Consider the following 19,224-nt stretch of genomic DNA (forward strand, 5'->3'; position numbering starts at 1 on the left):
AAACAGTGCTCAGCATTATCAAACTTTTTTTTTTTTTAGAAACAAAGTAAGGACAGAGGTTAGCTGACAGCTTGAGAAAGTCATTACACCCGACCACAAACTCCATGTATAACTTATACTATGAAACGCAGATTTTACAACAGAGGATCAGCGGTGAAACAGGCAAAAAGGATACATTTCTTGGAAGAAGTCTAGGTGTGGAGGCTGTAGGATATCCAGTGCTGACAAAACCTGCATTAGAAATGAAAAAGAAATAAAAATAAAAATTCATTGTTCGCATTTGAACTCAAATTCTGCAGCTGGAAGCTGCCCTAGCATCATATGATTGAGCCTGAAATTGATTCTAACCCACTGGATTGCATGCACATCACTTATTTAAGTGTGCATACTAGACTGCCACTTGAGTTTTATGACACCTGCCAAGCCCTCCCATGGTTCTTGACCTGGATGCATCTGGGCATACCTAGTTTACTCAATGGGCAGAATAGCTCTGCCAAATCTATCAGAAAAAGAACACTGCTTTAGCTAACAGAGATGTTCAATAAACAGTTGCCATTCTTTGAAGTGGCCCACCAACAATTTTTTGACCGGTTTGAAGTTCGTGCTGAAACGGAGCTCCATGAAAGCAGGAACACCGAGGAAAAAAAAATATTACAGAAATTCGCAATATTTTGCGAGTTATTAGCAAATTAAATATTGCAGAAAACAACTTTAAATAAGCAAAACATTGCGCTTCATGACGTAAAATCAAACAGTTTAGCGATTGGAGCAAAGCGGTTGGCCAATTGGACGCGAGTTTGGTTGATAGCCCATTGGCCCGGTCGGCTCGTTGGTCATCAGGCCTAGCTGCAACCATCGTAGCTTTGGGATCGGGTTGCCATCATCAATGAATTTACCGGGCTTATCGGATTTTGAGTGCGGATCTGGGCGTCGCGCCGTACGACGGCACTCCACGCAAGCGACGCGTCTCTGCCTCAGTCCGCTTCGACAGCCGCGGAAGACTCGTCTCCCGCAACTCCGCCACCGGAGCCACCTCGGCGAGCAGGAGGTACAAACTGGTGAGTGTTCCCGTTGGGCACGATATAAGCTGGGTCCCGTTGCCGCACTTCACTCGAACAGTGAAAAGTCTGTCACAGCACTAAAGGAAAATAAGGATTCCCCTGGCTCCTCTTACTGCTTTTAGTTGACCGGGACCGGGGGGCGCACAAGTGAAAATATGATGCACGTTGTCTGCACGGATCACTTGTCGTCTGCTCGCGATGGTACGTCGCGGGCGCCGCTGGGAGGCGCGCATGAGCAACAAGGCGTTGTTTTCACACTTTTTGAACTTTACTTTGCAACCTTATTAGCTCTATAAAAATGACTTGTTAGAGAAATAATAACGGTTAACGTGTAATATACTTTATTTCGCGTCAAAATTCCTGGGACGGCTCTTGCCAATCACAAAACCCAGAGAGTGTGACGTATAGTGAAAGAGAGCGCCGTTATGCGCGCGCATTCAGCACTTCGCGGCGCCACCGTCGGAGGAGGTGTTTCCGAGTTGTCAAATTAAAATATGATGCGCTAATATTTTCAAACTCTTTCGTTGTCCACTGGGTTTCCGGGACCACTAGCGTGTAGAAACCGCAAAAAAAAAAAAGTTAACGCTCAAATACTGTTGGAGGGCCCCTTTAATGAAACAATGCACCAGATACAAGAGAAATCAATAGTGACTCGGTACACTTCTCAAAGTGTAAGCGACAAAAAGGACCACCGCTACAGAACCGAAGCAGAGAAGAAACAGTGCGGAAACTCACATTTTCGTGCTTGAAGAAACACAGCATCTTGATCTCACGATAGACCCTTTTGCTGGAAACCAGGTTCTGGAACACGTTGGGCATCTTTTTGAGAGCCACCCGTTTGCCATCTCGGGGGTCTGTGACCGACCTGAAACACACAAAAACAAGCGGGGTTTCAGCACATGGCACAGCGTAGTGGCAGCAAGCAGGGTACACCAAACATGCAATGACGGCTCACTGCAGAACCGAGGGATCTTGGGCTCAATCTGTGCCCCTGTCTGTTCCAATCGGTACAAGCAATGCGCTGGCATGTGTTTGTGTAAACACCACTGTGTGATGTACATTAAAAAACCCTGGATAGCAGTCATAATGCACTGGCCAAATCATTCATCTACAACGAAGGGACTGGTCACCACATTTCGAGGACTGACTAATTTCAAGTCGTCTAAACATCCACTTGTTCAAATTTTTTTTTTTTTTTTTTTTACTTTTTTTGTTTAGAGATTTAGTAGACCTGCTACAGGAGCAACTGTATAAAGTTAGTGCCAGTAGAGGTAAAACAATTGCCCATACAAATAATGCACAAATCTGTGAGCACCACCTCTGAAGGTTATGCATAAAATTAAAGAAATATTGCCTGTGAACATAATCACGCACTTAGAGAAATTACTGCCTGTACACATAATGCCCCCTCACTCACGCTCATCAGTAGTCCACAGCAAATGTACACAGAAGACCTCTTTTTAATTTTGCATAAATCTGGCAACAAAAACCTCGTACGACTGGTTTTCCCAAGTGCATCATTGTTTCCTCACAAACAATTGACAGACTTCACGAAGAAGAAGAAAAAAAAAAAGAAAACACACTACCAGCAAGAGTAAATAAGCGTAAAAATGACAACACAATTCGATTATCAGAGTCCATCAGCCAGCCAGCCAGCCAGCCCCCCACGCAAAAAGTCCGTACTACAGGCAGAGCAGGCGGAGTGTGTGCCCGAATTATGCACTCGCGTGAACGCAACCGGAACCGTAAAAGACGAAGGGGACTACACTTGCTCCTTCGTTTTCTTTCTGTCGATCGCTCGCAGACGCCCCCTCGCTCCCTTGCCATGCAAATGAAGCCCGCAAACAGCGCGAGGGTCCGCCACCGTCACGTCACGGGCCTGCAGGCGGCGGCCGTGCAAAGCCGAGCGCGGCAGGGCGGACATTTTTGACAAAGGCGCGAGTGACGACCGAGTCCCGGATCTTCGAAACGCGGATTCACTTTGCAATCCGTAGAGATTCGCAGGACTAATTTAACAAGATTGTCTCGGCTACTTCCAACTCTTTAAGCTGCATTTTGCCCCTTCGTCGCATGACAGTGGACACAGCGCATAAGCTGCTCGACAGAAAGTGGAGAGAAGTGGCACTCGTTTTACTACCAACACACAGACCCTCAAGGTTAAAAAAAAAAAAAAAAAGTTAAAAGAGTACATAGAGTAAAAGAATATAATCGAACTTGGCCAAAGTGCTCCTAATGTTTCGTCTCAACGCGCAGCCAGCGCGGCTATGACGTCAACAAACGCAAGCTTGTTTATAAACAGCGCGTCGTTCTGTCAATTTGAAGAGCATGGGCATGGAACACATTAAAGAAAATGCAATCATATTTGAGTTTCATTCTTAGGGCAATTCAAGGCTGTGAAAGATGACCCAGCATCCATACGGACAACTCCCTTTTCTACAACGCAGACAGATTTTTGGCTGGGGGCCGTGTAATCAGCGAGTACCAAATAAAACATTGCAAGTGGCACTTTTATTTCCACAAAATTGTCACAAATGCATTAAGAAAAACAAGGTGCCCGGGAACTCTGTGCCAAAACTCCCCAGTCAAGCCAAATTGAAATTGAAATCAAGCCTAAATACCCATTTCGCCCTATGATATAGTATGTCCTGCCTCATTCTATCTCATCATTAAAGTCCACACGCCAAATATTAATTAAAAAAGTCCGTTTATTTTATCTTTTACTTAAAAGCGGTAAAAATATCTCTACATTTATTTTAATCAGTTATACCAAACCGGTTTCAGGGCGTCTTGAGATAACAGCCCAGGCACACCGTGCACTATATAATCCCCCCTCCCCCTTTCTCATTACTCAATTTTATTCAGAGACGGAACGTAACGTCCATGCATAACAGCCCGAAACGAATTCACAAAAAGTATCTTCCACAAGATTGAAAACGTCGACGCGAGGAGTAACAGCAACAGGAAGTAGAGAAGGACCCACGTAGGAAACGACCGCAACACATAAACCTCGGTTTATGCGTTGTTACTAGGCGCCTACCACACGTAAGGCCAACGGAAAGAATAGAGCTGCTCGAAACGAGCAAAATCCTCTGACCCAGAGACGCAGCGGAACATTTGGGTCAAGGGGCTTTCTCTGCTGCTTAGTGGGTCAGCGGGACATGGCGTTAGGCCTAGCGAAGGAGCTCGGCTCGGATCATCGTCCGCGTAGCAACACCGCCGTGCTGCCCCCTCGCGAAGAGCTTCCCCTCCCAACGCGTACATCTAATTACTAGTCGGTGCGGCAACGATGTGTTGTCGGTAATTATTCTCTTGCGAGTATTATTTGTGCAGCGCGGGGCGTCAACAAACACCGAGCGCACGGCGGCAGATTAAAGCAGACGACAACGCAGCGCCTCTCCGTCGACCTCGGGAGAGAACAGAAGACGGAAGCGGAAAACGGAGGACCCCGCTGTAGCACTAGAGACGCGGCGGTTGTAAACGTCACTTCCGGAAGTACGCTCGTGCTCGAGTTCGTGCTGCGCGCGTCGCTCGGGAGTATTGTTTCGAAAGTAATGACGGCAATAAATCACGGCATTCGCGCTATCGGACCATCTCGAAAGTACAGAAACAATGTGGGCGGTAACCACACACGGTAAAGGCAATTAGGCTCGACAAGGGGAATATATTTATTTAGATTACCGGAGCGCGGTAGCATAGGGTAAACTAAATAGCAGATTGCGTCACTGGCGCCACATCCCATGAAGGAAGTAAAAACAAAAAAAACAAAGGATACATATATTGTTTGGAAACTTAGCTGAGGTCACTTCGAAAACGACCAGAAAACTGTTTTAAATGGTTGAATGGGAACCAAGCAGGTTCAAATGTTGCTAATTCGCCAGGGTTTCGTCGAAGTAAAAGTTTGTCGCTATAAATGTAAAAAAATGCGTCAAAGGTTATTGAGTTTTTGTAACCCGAAGGATCAAAAATGGCCAGCAGACGGTAAACACAGTGTCCAATTTTAATTTTTCTTCGCCCCTAAGTATGCAGTTTCCAAGGGTCTACGAAAATTCCCATTACGGTACAAACTTTTTGTTGATGACGTACTTGACTTCTTAGCTTCATGGCCCAGAAAGAGACGAAAGAGAACAGAAATAAAAACGTAAGATAATTAAATTTTGGCTTAAAGCACCTGGGATTGCCTAACGTTCCAACAGAAATCTCGATAACACGGCTTTACAACGTGTAAGGCGTCAACACCGTAATAAGGTTTTCGTCAGATCGCGTACACTTCAGCCAAGATTTCAACCACTGCCCTGACAAAGAGAACATTCTTCTCCGGGATTTCGTATTTTGCCACCGCGGACCAAAAAAAAAAAAAAAATTGCAGACGACAGTTCCTTGTCAATATCAGAATGAGGTCACCTTCCGAGATAGTTTCACGTGACGTCACAGGGACGTTACGTCACGTGAGCCGACCGCTTCCGCCGCAGCGGACGAAGAGGAAAGACGGTATGCGTTACCGCTACCTTCACGGTGGTCCAGCAGCAAATAGTAAATACAAAGGTCGGGGTGGCGATCAATTGGAACCGCTAAGAATACATATATAGGGCATCGCCCGCTCGCCGCGAGGGCAAATAAAAGTGCGACAATTTGAACGTAACGCCCCTCGCTTCAAAAATCGCCTAAAAAAAATTTTTTTTACGTACTGTTGCGGACGCTACGCGACATCCCCAGCCAATTAGGCGCTGTGAACATAACAGGAGACTGCGAGCCCAGCGCGCCGCTGCGACCCTCCCAAAGGTCACGTGACACTCAGACGGCATTCGATTTGCTCCAATAGGGAGTTTTCGTAGATCGTTTTCGCCGTCCCGCAACGCTCTCCGCAACTCGCTACGATACCCGGAACTCTACAGTCAAGGCCATCGCCGCGCAGGCGCAGTAGCGGCTTCTCCGTTGCGGAGGGCTTAGCGGAGGGGGATACGCGGTCTACGAAAACTCCCTAATGGCTCGTAGCGTCCTCTGCGGTGAATTGTGAGGCTTTTCGCGCCGTCTCTCCCTACCCAGTCCATATCGTATTCCAGAAATGAAGGCAAATGCTAATACCCAAATTGGGGATCACTGCAAGGCCTCATCCGGATGCAAAAAAGCCATTCACCTTGTGACCACACATCCTAAGCTAAATGTTCTTATATTTAATTTAAAAAAAAAATGTTTTTTTTTTTGTTTGTTTTAGTGGAGTTACACATCAGGGTTTTTCCAGCTCATAGAGAAATGTTTATATACCATCTTAATGGGAACAAAAACTTCTAAACTGCTCTATTAATGGAAGCAGAACCTTCTAAAATGCAGTATTAATTGGGAGTACAAACTGCTAAAACACCCTTACGATGGGAGTAGAAACGTCTAGAACAGCACTAACGGGAGCGGAAGGTTCTAAAACGCCCTCGTAACGGGTGTAGGAAGGTCTAGAACACCACTAACGGGAGCGGAAGGTTCTAAAACGCCCTCGTAACGGGTGTAGGAAGGTCTAGAACACCACTAACGGGAGCGGAAGATTCTAAAACGCCCTCGTAACGGGTGTAGGAAGGTCTAGAACACCACTAACGGGAGCGGAAGATTCTAAAACGCCCTCGCAACTCGTAACGGTTGTAGAAACGTCTACGAGAACACCACTAATGGGAGCAGAGACTTCTAGAACACCATCCTTACGGAACTAAAATCGTCTACTACATCCTATTACAAGGGGTAGAGAAACAAAACCCCCATAAATCGCCCCTTTAACACCTTCTTCCCCCCTCCCCTCCCTCCCTCCCTCCCTCCCTCCCTCCCTCCCTCCCTCCCCCCAACCCGAAGCAAATTCCAAATAAAAAAAAGGAAAGATAGGAAATGATTTTTTGGCATCTCTCGAGAGACGCTAGAGGTAGTACGATACGAGACCGGTAGTTTACACTGCTATCTCGTGCCCCTGAGGCACAGACAAAGAAAGACGGGCCGCCGACGAAGTAGAAAGAGTCGGTGCAATCAGTCATGCGTGAGAAAACAACAAAAAAAGAGGTGACGTCAGGCCGTCTCCGCGCTATATTGCGTCACCTGACGAATTACGGTTTCTCAACCGGCTCCCTCGGGTTGCCCGCAATTGAGGTTAGCTTTTCAAGCCTTTGGAACAGGGTTACAAGAAAAATGAAAACGAGGCCAAGATTAACGACGCACTGTACGTTTCAAAACACTGATCCTCTTTGGGGCCAGGGTCAAACTTTTTTTTTTTTTTAAGTTTTTGGACGTTGTTGACGCAAGACCATGCATTCTACACCGGCGCTAAACCAATGCTTTCCAAGTAAGGTGTTAACGCAAGAACAGGAACCAGGGCTCGTCTGTCGACGTCACCCTTCGTAAAAAAAAAAAAAAAAAAAAAAATTGGCTTGCTCTTTTGTTTATACAGCCTTGATGGAGATGCGCCTCAACGGGTAATCGGTCTCTTAGCTGTAGATGAGAAATTTAGCCAGTGCGGTACAACCACTAACCTGGGATTTTTAACGTGCATCACGCAGTAGTGATCACACGAACGCGTGCCGGTACGAAACTCATCCAGATCGAAACGGGCGGGGGCGGCGGGGATCGAACCCAGGAGGTTCCCAGCGCAAGCTTTCGCTCCACGCTCCGAGCTGACGCGCGTTAGCCCACTCGGCCACCTCCCCCCACCCTTCGTTAAAAATATTTCTCTCTTTTAAATAGGCGACTGTTCTTTCCTCCAAAAAAGGGAGAAGGAAAAAAAAAACATACAGGAAAACGGCAGAAGCCAAGAAAACGCGTAAAATTTGTCATTGGGAAGAATCTGTCCAGTATTATTACCATATTACTCGTATTGTTCTTATTAGTACACTACACTCGGCGTCAACTATTTTGTGCTGCGCTGTCGAAGGAAGCGTAGCTTCTGCAGTGCTTTAACACTGTCCCCGCTAAGTGAGCGCATGCGCAGGAGACGGCGCAAGACGCAACCACGTGCCCTCGCAGCAGCGCCGGGTTGCAGCGCCGTGGAAGCTACGCTAGCCTAGACAAGGTCGACGTCCAGTACAGTATTCTTATTGTCACGCTCAGTGTTAAAATTGTGACTATCACAATTATTAGTGGTAGGGTCAGGATTAAGAGTACGATTATGCGGACAGCTAAAAGATCTCAAAGATAAAATAGTTCCAAACAAGAAAAGTAATAAAAATAGTAAACATAATAAAAATAATCGCTTTAGTGACGGAGCGCAGAAGCAGCGAACACAGTAACAAACCTGTAATCGACCACTCTTTTTTTTTCATATATATATATATATATATATATATATGTCAAAACGATAACATTGACGAGGATCCAGTGTCCAGCACGTCCAACAAGCGAAGAAGGAAACAACCAGAAGCCACAATCTCTAGTACGACTGGACGCTTCTTGGCTTCCTCGCGGTCTCGTCGCTTTGGGGTTTACCCCCCTAAGAAAGGGTTTTTTTTCTGCCGCAGAAACTGGTGACGTCCCACTTTTCCGGAGAAGGGTGGCGCAGCGGCGTTGGCAGATGATCGGGAAGGAGACGGCGAAAGGGTTTTCCGCGAAAGTTTCGGGAGGACAAGCGCCTTTCGCAAGAACCCCCACTTATTGGAAGAGCGGATTGCAGGAAGTGACGAAGAGGGTGACGACATCCACGAGGCAATCGATCCGATTTGCAAAAGAATGGAGGAGTCAAGCGCCAGGGATATGAAATCGGATTTGAGGATCCCGCCGTTCCTCCCTGTAATAACTAGAATCAAACCTTTCATTTTTTTTCCTTGCGGCTGTTTTGTTGAATTTTGGTTTGGGTTGGAGCAAAATACCAAATCGAATTCAAGGGGTTCGTGCCACACTACAGTCATGCCTCGTTCATGTTCAAAAGATCGTTCATATGAGAGTTAACCGTAATAACAAAACAGAGATACACGTATTTACCCTGTTCGTTCCCAAAATATAGACATCTTTCACGAGGAAGTCGCCATCTTGAAATTCGTCACATCCAGTATGTGCGAAGCGTCATCAAGCCCCCCCCACCTTTCTCTTTCTCTCTCTCTATATATATATTTCTTTTTTTTACGAGTTGAAATGTGTTGATATTTTTTGTCGCTGATATTGGATACGCCTGTTAGGTGACTGGGGACGAGTGTAAACGAAAAGGGTCTTGTTCGTGTAAACAAGACAACACTGTAGCTTTGTGTTTCGTTATTTTCGGGTATACTTTTTTTTTTTATAGTTACACAATTTCCTTTGCTCTGGGTCGTCCAACCCAACTACGTCATATTTCAACATTGCAACCGTCACACAAAAACAGACTACCTATGCAGCGATTATCACAGAGGGAAAAAAATGCTGCGTCACCAGGCTGTTCTCTACTCCGCAGAACAGAGCTCCAGCGCATACTCAAAAAGCGTTCCACGGCTTCGCCTCCCAGGTTTCAAGCGTGACACCACCAGGCGAAAGCAACGCAGAGTGAGGGTTATGCACGCGAATTTGGACTGCATTTTATCCACTAATCTGGCTAGCATCGTTCTCAAGTTCTTTGGTTTTCCTTCTTATTCTGTTATCTTTTCAAGTACCGACGTCAGGCGGAAATGCCTGGAACGACCGGAGGCCACCACCAAGTGCGGGGAAGCAACAAAAACGCCGAGCAAGGCCCACCATATCGAAATCGCATCACACAGACTGGTATCGCATCGGGCGATAAAAGAAGACTCCAGCGAAACGGTTTTTTCCGGCGTCGATTCTCGGCGTGAAAAACATCAACAATCTTTGAAACGTATCACCCCTTTTCTTTTTATTCCACGAAAAACAAATATTACTTCTCCTTTCTACGTCGGACTTTTTTTTTTTTTTTTTTTTGGCTAAACTTAAAGGGACCATGAAGGCAATTTAATTCTTTTTCTCTTTTAAGAATGTGTTTTCGGAGGCATTGGGGTCCTGGCACGCCACACAATTTTTTCTAGAACGTTGTGACTCTTATTTCTGTACCTGCAAATAAATTCGCGAAACCGAAACAAACATTCAGATTTCTTCCCTTTTTCGCCTCTGGAAAGAGAAGTGACGTCAAGGAGCACTGTCGGCATCGGTAGGATTTAGTGCACACTCAGTGTGGTCCCCGTGGTCCGCTCTAGTGCACGGCGGTCTGTGAAGAAAACCTGGAAGAAATGGACGACAACGCCGCGCTCGCAAACGAGTTTGAGCTCCCGTTCAGCGACCTCACGCCGACTGAACGGGAGATGCTGCTAAGGACGCAGAACTCTGGATTGGCGCTTTACGAGGGGGCCCTAGACCTATCACCAACTCCTCGGTCGCCGCCTCCAGAGCGACACCCCGCCCCACTTTTACCCAGGCTCCGGCTGACGTGAAGGTGCTGCTCAAAGTCTTCTGGTCGGAGATGCAACGAACAAATCCTGACACCGCTGTCCACAACTCTACGCAAGATGACGGCGCGCAACCAAATGCTGCGCGTTGCTGTATCGGTCGGCAGTTTATGCAAACTAACGTCGCCCGATCGACCGCACGTCTTTAGCCGACCTTTCGCGCAACCTACTTCTGCGCATAAAGGCGGCATGATTGGTGAGACACCAGTTCGCAAAGCGAACACGAGACGACGCACGAAACCAAAACCGAAAGTCCGCCGCCCCCGGCGCTCGTACCATTTTTTTTTTTTTTTTTTTTTTTTTTTTTTTTTTTGTCCATGGTTGTTTGATGCTTTTTACGCGCCCGAGGTAGCAGTGCGGGATGCGTTCAACCAGTGACAAACGGAGGGATCGCTTCAGATTATGCTTTGATACACGGTATGAAACCTATTAATTCCCAACTACAACTTCAAAAGATTATCCAACGTTCAAATAAAAATTTTTCATCACATCTCACCACCGAAATCGAAACCAAGAGCGCGTCTATCGTTTGAACCAATCGCCAGACGAGGAGCCCGTTGTCGTCACGCTTCGGCGCACTTTAGTTCACCTTTCTGCCGCCGTTTCGGTGGGGTCTCAGGCATCGTTCCCGGCGCTATTATTACCGCGCCTGTTTGCTCGATTGGCGCGGCACCCAAACTTCTGTTCGGGCTAGAACTTGGTCAACAGTATCTGAGACGTGCCTGCCATCCATTTCAATCGTCGAATAAAACTTCGAAACTGCCTTCATGGTCCCTTTAAAGCAGTTAGTTAAAGACTTGCGTGCAGGCCCGATTTTCTGCGGGGAAGATAATCCTCTTAGCGTCCTCCTCTCCAAAAGGCTGCTTCCCACACTTCCGTTCGGTTGCCATCATGTGTGTCGTGCAGCCTTGTCATCGCTTACGAAAAGAGAACACACTCAGAGCCGTATATTGGGAGAGTTTGGCCAATGGGCGGAGCAAAGGCCACCGACAGCGCCGAATATTCCCCCGTGGTTGGAGCGCAAACCTCCCCTCCTCCTCCTCAAGAACTGCGCTTTAATTCGGCATTACAGAGAATTGCAAACGTCTTTCATTCTTTGCTTAACTTAACTTAATCACGATGGATCGCAGCGGACCGAGCCGTCCCAGCGAACCGAGTACAAATTACGAGACCTCAAGGAAACATTGTACCGTTGCCAGACTAAACATCTTTCGAGTCATCGCACGACTTTATCAGTCCGCGCGTCCGCGGACGAGGCGCGGATCGCAGGAATCGGTGACGTGGCAGTCACGTGGTACACGGTCCGCGGTCGAAAATCGCGATTTGGCCTGTCACGTGAACCGGCTATTCCCTCCGCTCCCGATCGAGCCAATGTTCACGAGACAACCTGACGTTCGCGCCATCCGTGCTGCCATTGGCTACGGCCTTCCGACAGTCGGACGGCGGTAGCAAGTTGGTCGCATGCCGGAGACGGACGGAGCCGGACGAGCCCCCGTCCGACGCTCCGGTGCGGCCAAATCTTCTGTCTTGTCCGACGGTCGTTCCGACAGTTCGCACATCGGATTCGGACACTTTTGACGCGCACGTGTTTCGCGCACTGCATGGAAGAGCCACGTTTGGGAAACACTGTTTTAAGCGACACTACCAAGTGGAAAGGAGGCGGGCAAAAGTGGAAAGTGCGAAGTGTATACGTCGGCTTTTAAAATGCAACGGGGCATTCCCCCATTCTTAAATAAGCAAAGAAGAAGAAAAACTCGTCGGGCGGTGCGCTCTATTTAGTCCAATCTCGTCTTTCGTTCACAGAAGAGTCACGGGAGTCGATAACCCGACCTGCTGACGTAACGGAGGAAGAGAGAGAGAGAGAGAAGCCCGAGGTCGGTCAGCGACCGTTCGCCGAAAAAGAACGGCGAGAATTTATACTCGCGTTCTTAGCTGTAAATCGAGATGCTCCCCCCTCCTCTTCAAAAGAGCGAGAGCGGGTTGGCACTACGCGTTCCGGAGCCTCGGCTTGTTTTTCTCGCGAAATGCCGTTTCCGTCAGAGAGAACCCGCAACCGAAGGGCTCTGCCCGCAAACCCCCCGCGCGGTTCCAAGTAGTAAACGGAGCGCGAGGGAATACCCAACAAGAGAAACAAAGTTCAGGGCCGAAGCAAGCCCGCCAACACCGTGTCAACCTATTTGTTTTTTTTTTTTTTTGTTTTTTTTTTTTGTGTGTGTGTGTGTGTGGGGGGGGGGGGGGGGGCGCTAAAAGAAAGGGCCAATTTTGAACCCTGCACAATCCCCGTGAAAGCATAAATAACGGAGAGGCGCTGAACTCGAGAATCCCGACAACACGGCGGTAAATCGAATACGATGAGAGAGACGAGGAGATCAAAGCGGGCGGGAACGTCGAGCGCGGAGCTCCGATTGGAAGGGGTAGACGGAAAGGTTAGCGTCCTAGCTCTTGTCTACTCATTAGGCACGTACGATTTACCTGCGCCTCCTACACGATTAGTGCATAAAAGTGTAGTTAAGTGCAGGTGCAGGTAAATCGAACGAACCTACAGTTCAAGCGCGAGACACGGCGTGAGGAGCAGACGACGCGCTTGTTCACCCTGATTGAAGGGAGACATAGAGATAGCTAGGCCTACCCACTTTAGCCTACTTTACACATTTGTCTAGGTTGCGTCCACAGCGAGCGAAAAAACAGGGAAAACTGGGAATCATGTCTGTTTTCAAAAGCTACGTCTTGCATTAATTGCCAAATTCTCTACATTAAAAAAAAAAAAAAAATACCGTTTTTGAAAGGTTTTTTTGACGCCCCGAGAACTCTTTCAGCTCGTGAAGACCGACTTCGCCACAAGAACTATCGCCCCCTGCAGCACTAGAAAGGTAACTGGGCAATGAAGAACTCTTTCGCATAAAAAAAAAAAAAAAGAGCTTAAAAATATTTCCAGGAAGAAACTGCTTAATAAACCTGTTTTTATGGCGCAAAATATGGACAAGCCGAAGAACCCCTAAGAGTTCTTTTATGACCAGATATTTTTTAGAGCGTGTATGGAGAACAGTTGTCCCGGTTACTTGGCCGTTGCTGTCGTATCGGTCCCTTTGAAGTTTGAACGCAGTGAACTGGCCTGTCCAATCGGAACTGGGGCTCTGGTGTTTCCCGGCCCGCTCTCACCTACCCCTCTCCTTCAGTTTTCCCACCCTTCCCCACTCCCACAAGTCGGTGGCACCGCTATCGACGACGCAGACGGACGACTGCACGAACGCTTCTTTGGCACGAGCACTCGCGCGAAGGATAGACCGCCTCGAAGCCTCGTGTCGCACCCATCGCGTACCGCAACGCTGTCCAGAACGGGCCAACGCTATGAGGGCGAGCTCCTCGCCCCTCGGTTCCACTAAAGTCGCTGGAAAAGTAGCGCCATTGCCTTTCCTACCTGCAAGCCGGCCACAAACAGATACTAAAACCGTTCAGCAAACCCTCTTCGCAAGCAGCGTGCAATAATCACCTTGCTTCGTCAGTGAGAGGATTAGAACGGCAGGGAGGTCCCACAGATACTCCAGAGCGAGATTCCCGCCGTCGATAATGCGTCTTGCACGCGTAGCCGAAGCATGACGGAAAGCAACGAGCACGTGCTGGAGGTCGGGCATCGTAAAGAAACGCCCTGGCGTCCTGTCACATATCCCACTACCGTAACGAGTGCCAAAGATTCGAGAGCCAACAAGACCAGCTGTCAACAAAGCGCTGTTGTTTCGTCGGTGTGCGCAGGCCTTTGTTTTCCAAGTGGAATGGCTCAGCAGGAAGGCCATCACGACGGCCACTGACGTCAATAAAAACCGTGTAAATATGTCTCGACAACCAACCAACCACCGAAATTAAAATTTACCCTAAACCAAACGCAAAAATAACGATAATATCCTGGTGCAACTTGGCAGAAGTTGCGGGTTGCCGCCCGCGGTCACGCGCCGAACGTGAACCAGCCGGCCCAGAAACCTGCTTCGGATCATGCCACGACGCGAAAGTAATTTAAGATTAAAGGGCCGCTGACACGATGATTTCTTCTTTTTTTTTTTTTTTTACATTGCACGGTTACAAAGTCCGCAGGTTCACGTACCCACAAAAACCTTACTCCATTGGCCATATATGTTCCCTTCCCTCTTCTCGAACGCGTTGCAGTGACGCGGAAGGATGTTGATATTCAAGCCGTTTATAGACCTTTTCCACAAGGGCGCCGCCATCTTGAATTGACGTCACTTCCAGTATGGGCGAAAACACAACTTTGCCGTCGCCACGCCAATGGAAGACATTTAGGATATAAGCCTAACCGTCACACATTCTCGATTTGGCTCCCCTCAATTTTTTTACTGGTTAGAGGTTGAAACGTTTTACTATTTTGTCGTCGCCCATACTGGAAGTGACGACAATTCAAGATGGCGGCGCCCCCGTGGAAAATGTCTATAGTCGGACATTCGAGAGAGTTTTGTATCGGGACAATCGCCCACGAAGCATTCTGCTCTCCCTGATTGGGGGCTTCCCCGTCTCCACTCTCCTCCGGCGCTCGCTCTGCTAAGGTGGAAAGAAAGAAGGGCTTTGAGGGAGGCGCTTGTAGCGCTATTTATGAACTCCAACACACTATATATTTTGTAACTATCGAGAGCGAACATTTTTTATTGCTCCACAGACCACCGAACGGAATGACCGGAAAAGGAACGCATGAGACCTTTATTACTCGTTTTCTACCGTTAACAATTTTTTTTTTTCCTTTTACCGAAATAGTTTTGTGTTTTTACCGCTAAATGCGCAGGAAAAAAAAAAAATGGCGCAGTCACGAGCAAGCAGTTTTTTTCTTTTTTTTTTTATACGGAGCGGTGAAACCACTGGCAGTGACCCAAGCTGCCAAAGCACGCAACTCGAACTAGATAGGACAGCTGATTTGTTCGCAAAAATCCCTGAAACGTTGGGAGCATCCAAGTAGGCCAAACAATATTCTGAAAGAAGTGTAAGATGGGGGAGCAACCTACTATTGTCCTACTTTCTTTCCCGGCTGATCTTTGAACGCTCCAATTTCTATACACACCACCGACACACGGCCCTGACACTTCACGCCGCTGCGGCGGTGCTGCTACTGGCAGGGCGCATGCGCAGTGGGCTTGTTTGGAAACAGGAAGAAAAAAAAAAAAGCATTGCTGTTCTTTTTTTTTTTTCTGCCAAGTATTTTTACCAAAATAAATGTCGCCTTTTTTTTGTTGTTGTTTTTTGCATGTATTTGATTTGGGTATTTTCACGTTGTCAAACTTTCGCGTTCCGTCATCCCTGTTGTGGTCGGTGACAGGTTAGGAATGAAGTTGAAGCTCCTTTCACACTGGAGAAAAGGCGTCCTTCTCTTCGGCGTTCGCTCTGCTAAGGTTGAAAAAGGTGGGAGGAGCTTCCACTTGACTCTTTGCATCACGTTCACACGGGGCTCCGGCCTTCTGGGACGCGTAGTCTATTTACGACCGTCCAAAAACCGGGTGTCACTTAGCTTCACGGACCTGGCATCCCAAATAAACAAAAGCATTTTTTTTTTTTTTTTAGGCATTCGGGTTTTTGTTTAGGCCGCGAAGTGAAAGGGTAAAATGAATCAACAGGAGGAACGAGCAAGGACACCTTCGAAGCTGAGATGATCGACACCCTCGAGATGGCAAGGCCAAAGCGCTATCTTTGCACGCAAGGCAGACTCCCGTCACGAGAAAACAGTCACGGAAAACCGACGTGTCAATTTCCACGCTAAATTTAGCGGGGATACTGACGCCACGTGGCCGTAATTTCCCCGTAGACAAATCGACACGAAGGTTCTTCCTGACGGTTTTTTTTTTCCTGGAACTTAGCCAACAAAAATTCTGCGTTAAAAAAAAAAAAGAAAAAAAAAAGATATGATCTTGGAAGGTGACAAGAATTACTCTTGTCAACTCCCGAGAAGTGTCGACGACAAACAAGAGAAGCATTGTGTCGGAAACAAGAATTCTCGTTTCCAAAACAATGCTTCCCGAATGGTCGCCTTGTTCCCTAAACATAAAGGATTTTTTTAAAAAAATGTTTTGTAGTGCTTCTGTTGGTATTGTGACGTGACAAAATGAGAAGCGCGGGGAAGTCTCTTTCGAACGCCTCCCACTCACGCGATGCCGAAGGCTCGTAAAAGGTAGGAAGCTCGCACTGGAGGGGTTAGAACGGCAGGACCGTCCTGCCATTCTAATCCTGTGCGTGATGCGCATGCGCGGCGTCTGGTATTCCGCAGAAGCCATCGCGCACGCTCAGAACGCCCTAGGACTTGTGTATGACGTCATTGCTAAGTGATCCCCGACCCGCGACGATGCTGACGCTAGCTAGGGGCGGTGTGTGAATTCACCGGTAATAACGTTTGGGAATGGAAGAATTGTTTTTTCCTTTTCTTTCTTTAGGTTGTTTTGCCACAGCCCAGTAAACAAAAATGGCAGCGCGGAGAAGGTGACCATAGGAACGCTGACAGCGACGAGCTCTAGGCCATCCGGGAAGAACGTCTGCGCGTTTTCACTGCCACGCATATCGAACACCCACCCGCACATCCGGCGAAACGAGAAAGGCGGGCAACCAATTTAGGCAGATCGAAAGAAGGTCGGGCTTTTCACCGCGACCCCTTTTCCCTTCTTTTTACACACACGTTTGTTTTTTCTCTTTCGTCGCGGCGGTACCGACTCGCACCGGCCAGGCGGGCAAGACAATCCTCTCGACCGGAAACCGTCGCGGCAGCGACCCCCGCGTGGACCATATTAACGGAATCTGGGGCACACTCGGGTTCAAACGAAAACAGAGAGAGAAAGAAGGGCAAAGCTCGCGAGACACGCGGCTCGGCCCCATGATGCAATATGAAGCGGGGGGTCCCGTGGCGACACAGGAAGCGGACCGACGGCGTAACACACAGAAACACACTGAGAAGACACACATACACGCAGAGACAGGCAGACGCAAAGCGGGACAGGAGGTCAGAGCACGCCGGATGAGGAGAGCGACGCCGGGACGCAAAACCACCCTCGATTCACCCAGTTAGAAGAGGAAAAAAAAAAAACACAACTAGTTCCGGCGACCCCCGCCGGGAGGGGGGTGGTTGAGAAAGCAGCGTGATTAATCGAGTTTCCCACACACACACGCAGCACTGCACTGAAGTCACTCAGCCGCCTTGGGGGGACGCCGTAGCACCGTCCACACTAGTCTCAAGCGTCCCCACGGGGACCGACACGGAGAGGTGGCGCAACCTACCACCCGATACAAAGGGTATATATCCAATCCCTTCCATCCATTCGAAGGACGTCGTCGACGACGTCGCCTGCTTTGGCCGTCCTCGATTTTCCGACTGCGGTGCGCGTGCAGCGTGCCGGTTCGGCCTCGGTCGGGAAACGACGCCGCTATTTCGGGGCCGAAGACGTCCGAGGAAGAAAAAGGAGGTCTACGGAAGCCTTTGGAGCCAGCCGCGCGAGAGATCCGCCAAGAGCCAGCCCTCGTGGGGGGAAAAGAGAAACGAACGCGGGTTTTAGCTTTCGAGCCCCGCCAGAGTTCCTACCTGCGCCGAGCATCACGAGCAGTACGCTGAATGAAGGCCGTTTCACCGTCCGTCCATTCATCGATACAGTATCAAAGATGACGATGATGGTGATGACGTTTATGCAGTTTCGCACACGCGTTTTTGCGCAAAAAAAAATTGCCCCGGGCGAAACGTTCTCCGAACATTTGGATGATCACTTGAGGTTCTCTCGCTGGCGACGGTCATACATGGTATTCCTGAGTGAAATATTCCTGAGTGAAGAGTCTGAAGACGCGTCATGTTTTGGGCGCCTACGCTGGTTGTTTTCTATACGAATTACATGCCTATTCCTATCTCGCTTAGGGGAGCGTGCTTCTGGTGACCATGCCTAGCCCATGGCCTACGGAACTACTTTCCCACGGTAGTCTGACAAACACAGATCGTTTGTACGTACGTAAAGCAGTCCCCCCCCCCCCCCCCCCCCCTCTCTGTTCCTTTACCCCGGAAATGAGTCATAAATAAAATGCACACACACACGCACCGCAACGCGGGCGTCAAAGCGACAGCAACGCGCACCCAAGGCCACCTTTCGTGCCCGAGTCGCAACATTTCACAAGGCTCTATAAAACTTGCCTGGCAGAAGCTCATGCAAGACGCCATCGACAAAGCAAGGGTCTAGGCCAGCTCGTCGAAGAGCGACTCGGCGAAGGGCAAGTTGTGCCAATTCGACAAAATGCCCTTCGTCAGGTTGCCCCCCTCGAAAAATTGGCCTTCGATAAGTCTGCCCGATCTCACAAGACTACAGACACACAGCTACATCCAGAGTCTTGCGACGTTTCACCGAAACGCAGGTGAACGAGAGGAATAACCAAAGAAATGGGACAAATGCAGCCGTGCAGCTTTTCGAGGTTATCCGACCAAAGAGGCTCGAGCAACCCGAGAAATATTTCTTATATTCGCAACATTGCGCTTTCGCTCACTTTCCCGGACCGCAGCCTGCTTTATTTGCATCAATTTTTCCACATATTTTACGATATTTTACGCGGAACACGAAAACCACCGTCATACTCAAAACTACGGGTGCAGTATCAGGTGCTACGATGACCAATGAACACGAAGTGGTTTCCTCGCGAGGCCACCATCTCAGCCCAGGTGCACGTAACTCCAAGCATCTGATCTGGCGTCGTGTTCTGCTCCCCAAACGATTGTGAACATTTTTAGGTTGCAGCTCCACCGTTATTTACCGGCTCTCTCATATTCA

General features: G+C 48.5%; 1 protein-coding gene across 1 annotated transcript in view; it reads right to left on the bottom strand.

Annotated features, from left to right (window-relative positions):
* The window catches only part of LOC8028864 (serine/threonine-protein kinase NLK), a 77,053-nt gene that overhangs the window by 22,684 nt on the left and 35,145 nt on the right, over window positions 1–19,224 (bottom strand). Inside the window, exons 2-3 of the mRNA XM_029967206.4 lie at window positions 1,797–1,926; window positions 176–231 (exon numbers count right to left, since the gene is read on the bottom strand). Coding sequence (XP_029823066.3) covers window positions 176–231; window positions 1,797–1,926 — 186 coding nt within the window. The remainder of the gene's footprint in view (window positions 1–175; window positions 232–1,796; window positions 1,927–19,224) is intronic.

Source organism: Ixodes scapularis, unplaced genomic scaffold (genome assembly GCF_016920785.2).
Source record: "Ixodes scapularis isolate PalLabHiFi unplaced genomic scaffold, ASM1692078v2 PGA_scaffold1__304_contigs__length_218370807, whole genome shotgun sequence".
In the NCBI taxonomy this organism is placed as follows: Eukaryota; Metazoa; Arthropoda; class Arachnida; order Ixodida; family Ixodidae; genus Ixodes; species Ixodes scapularis.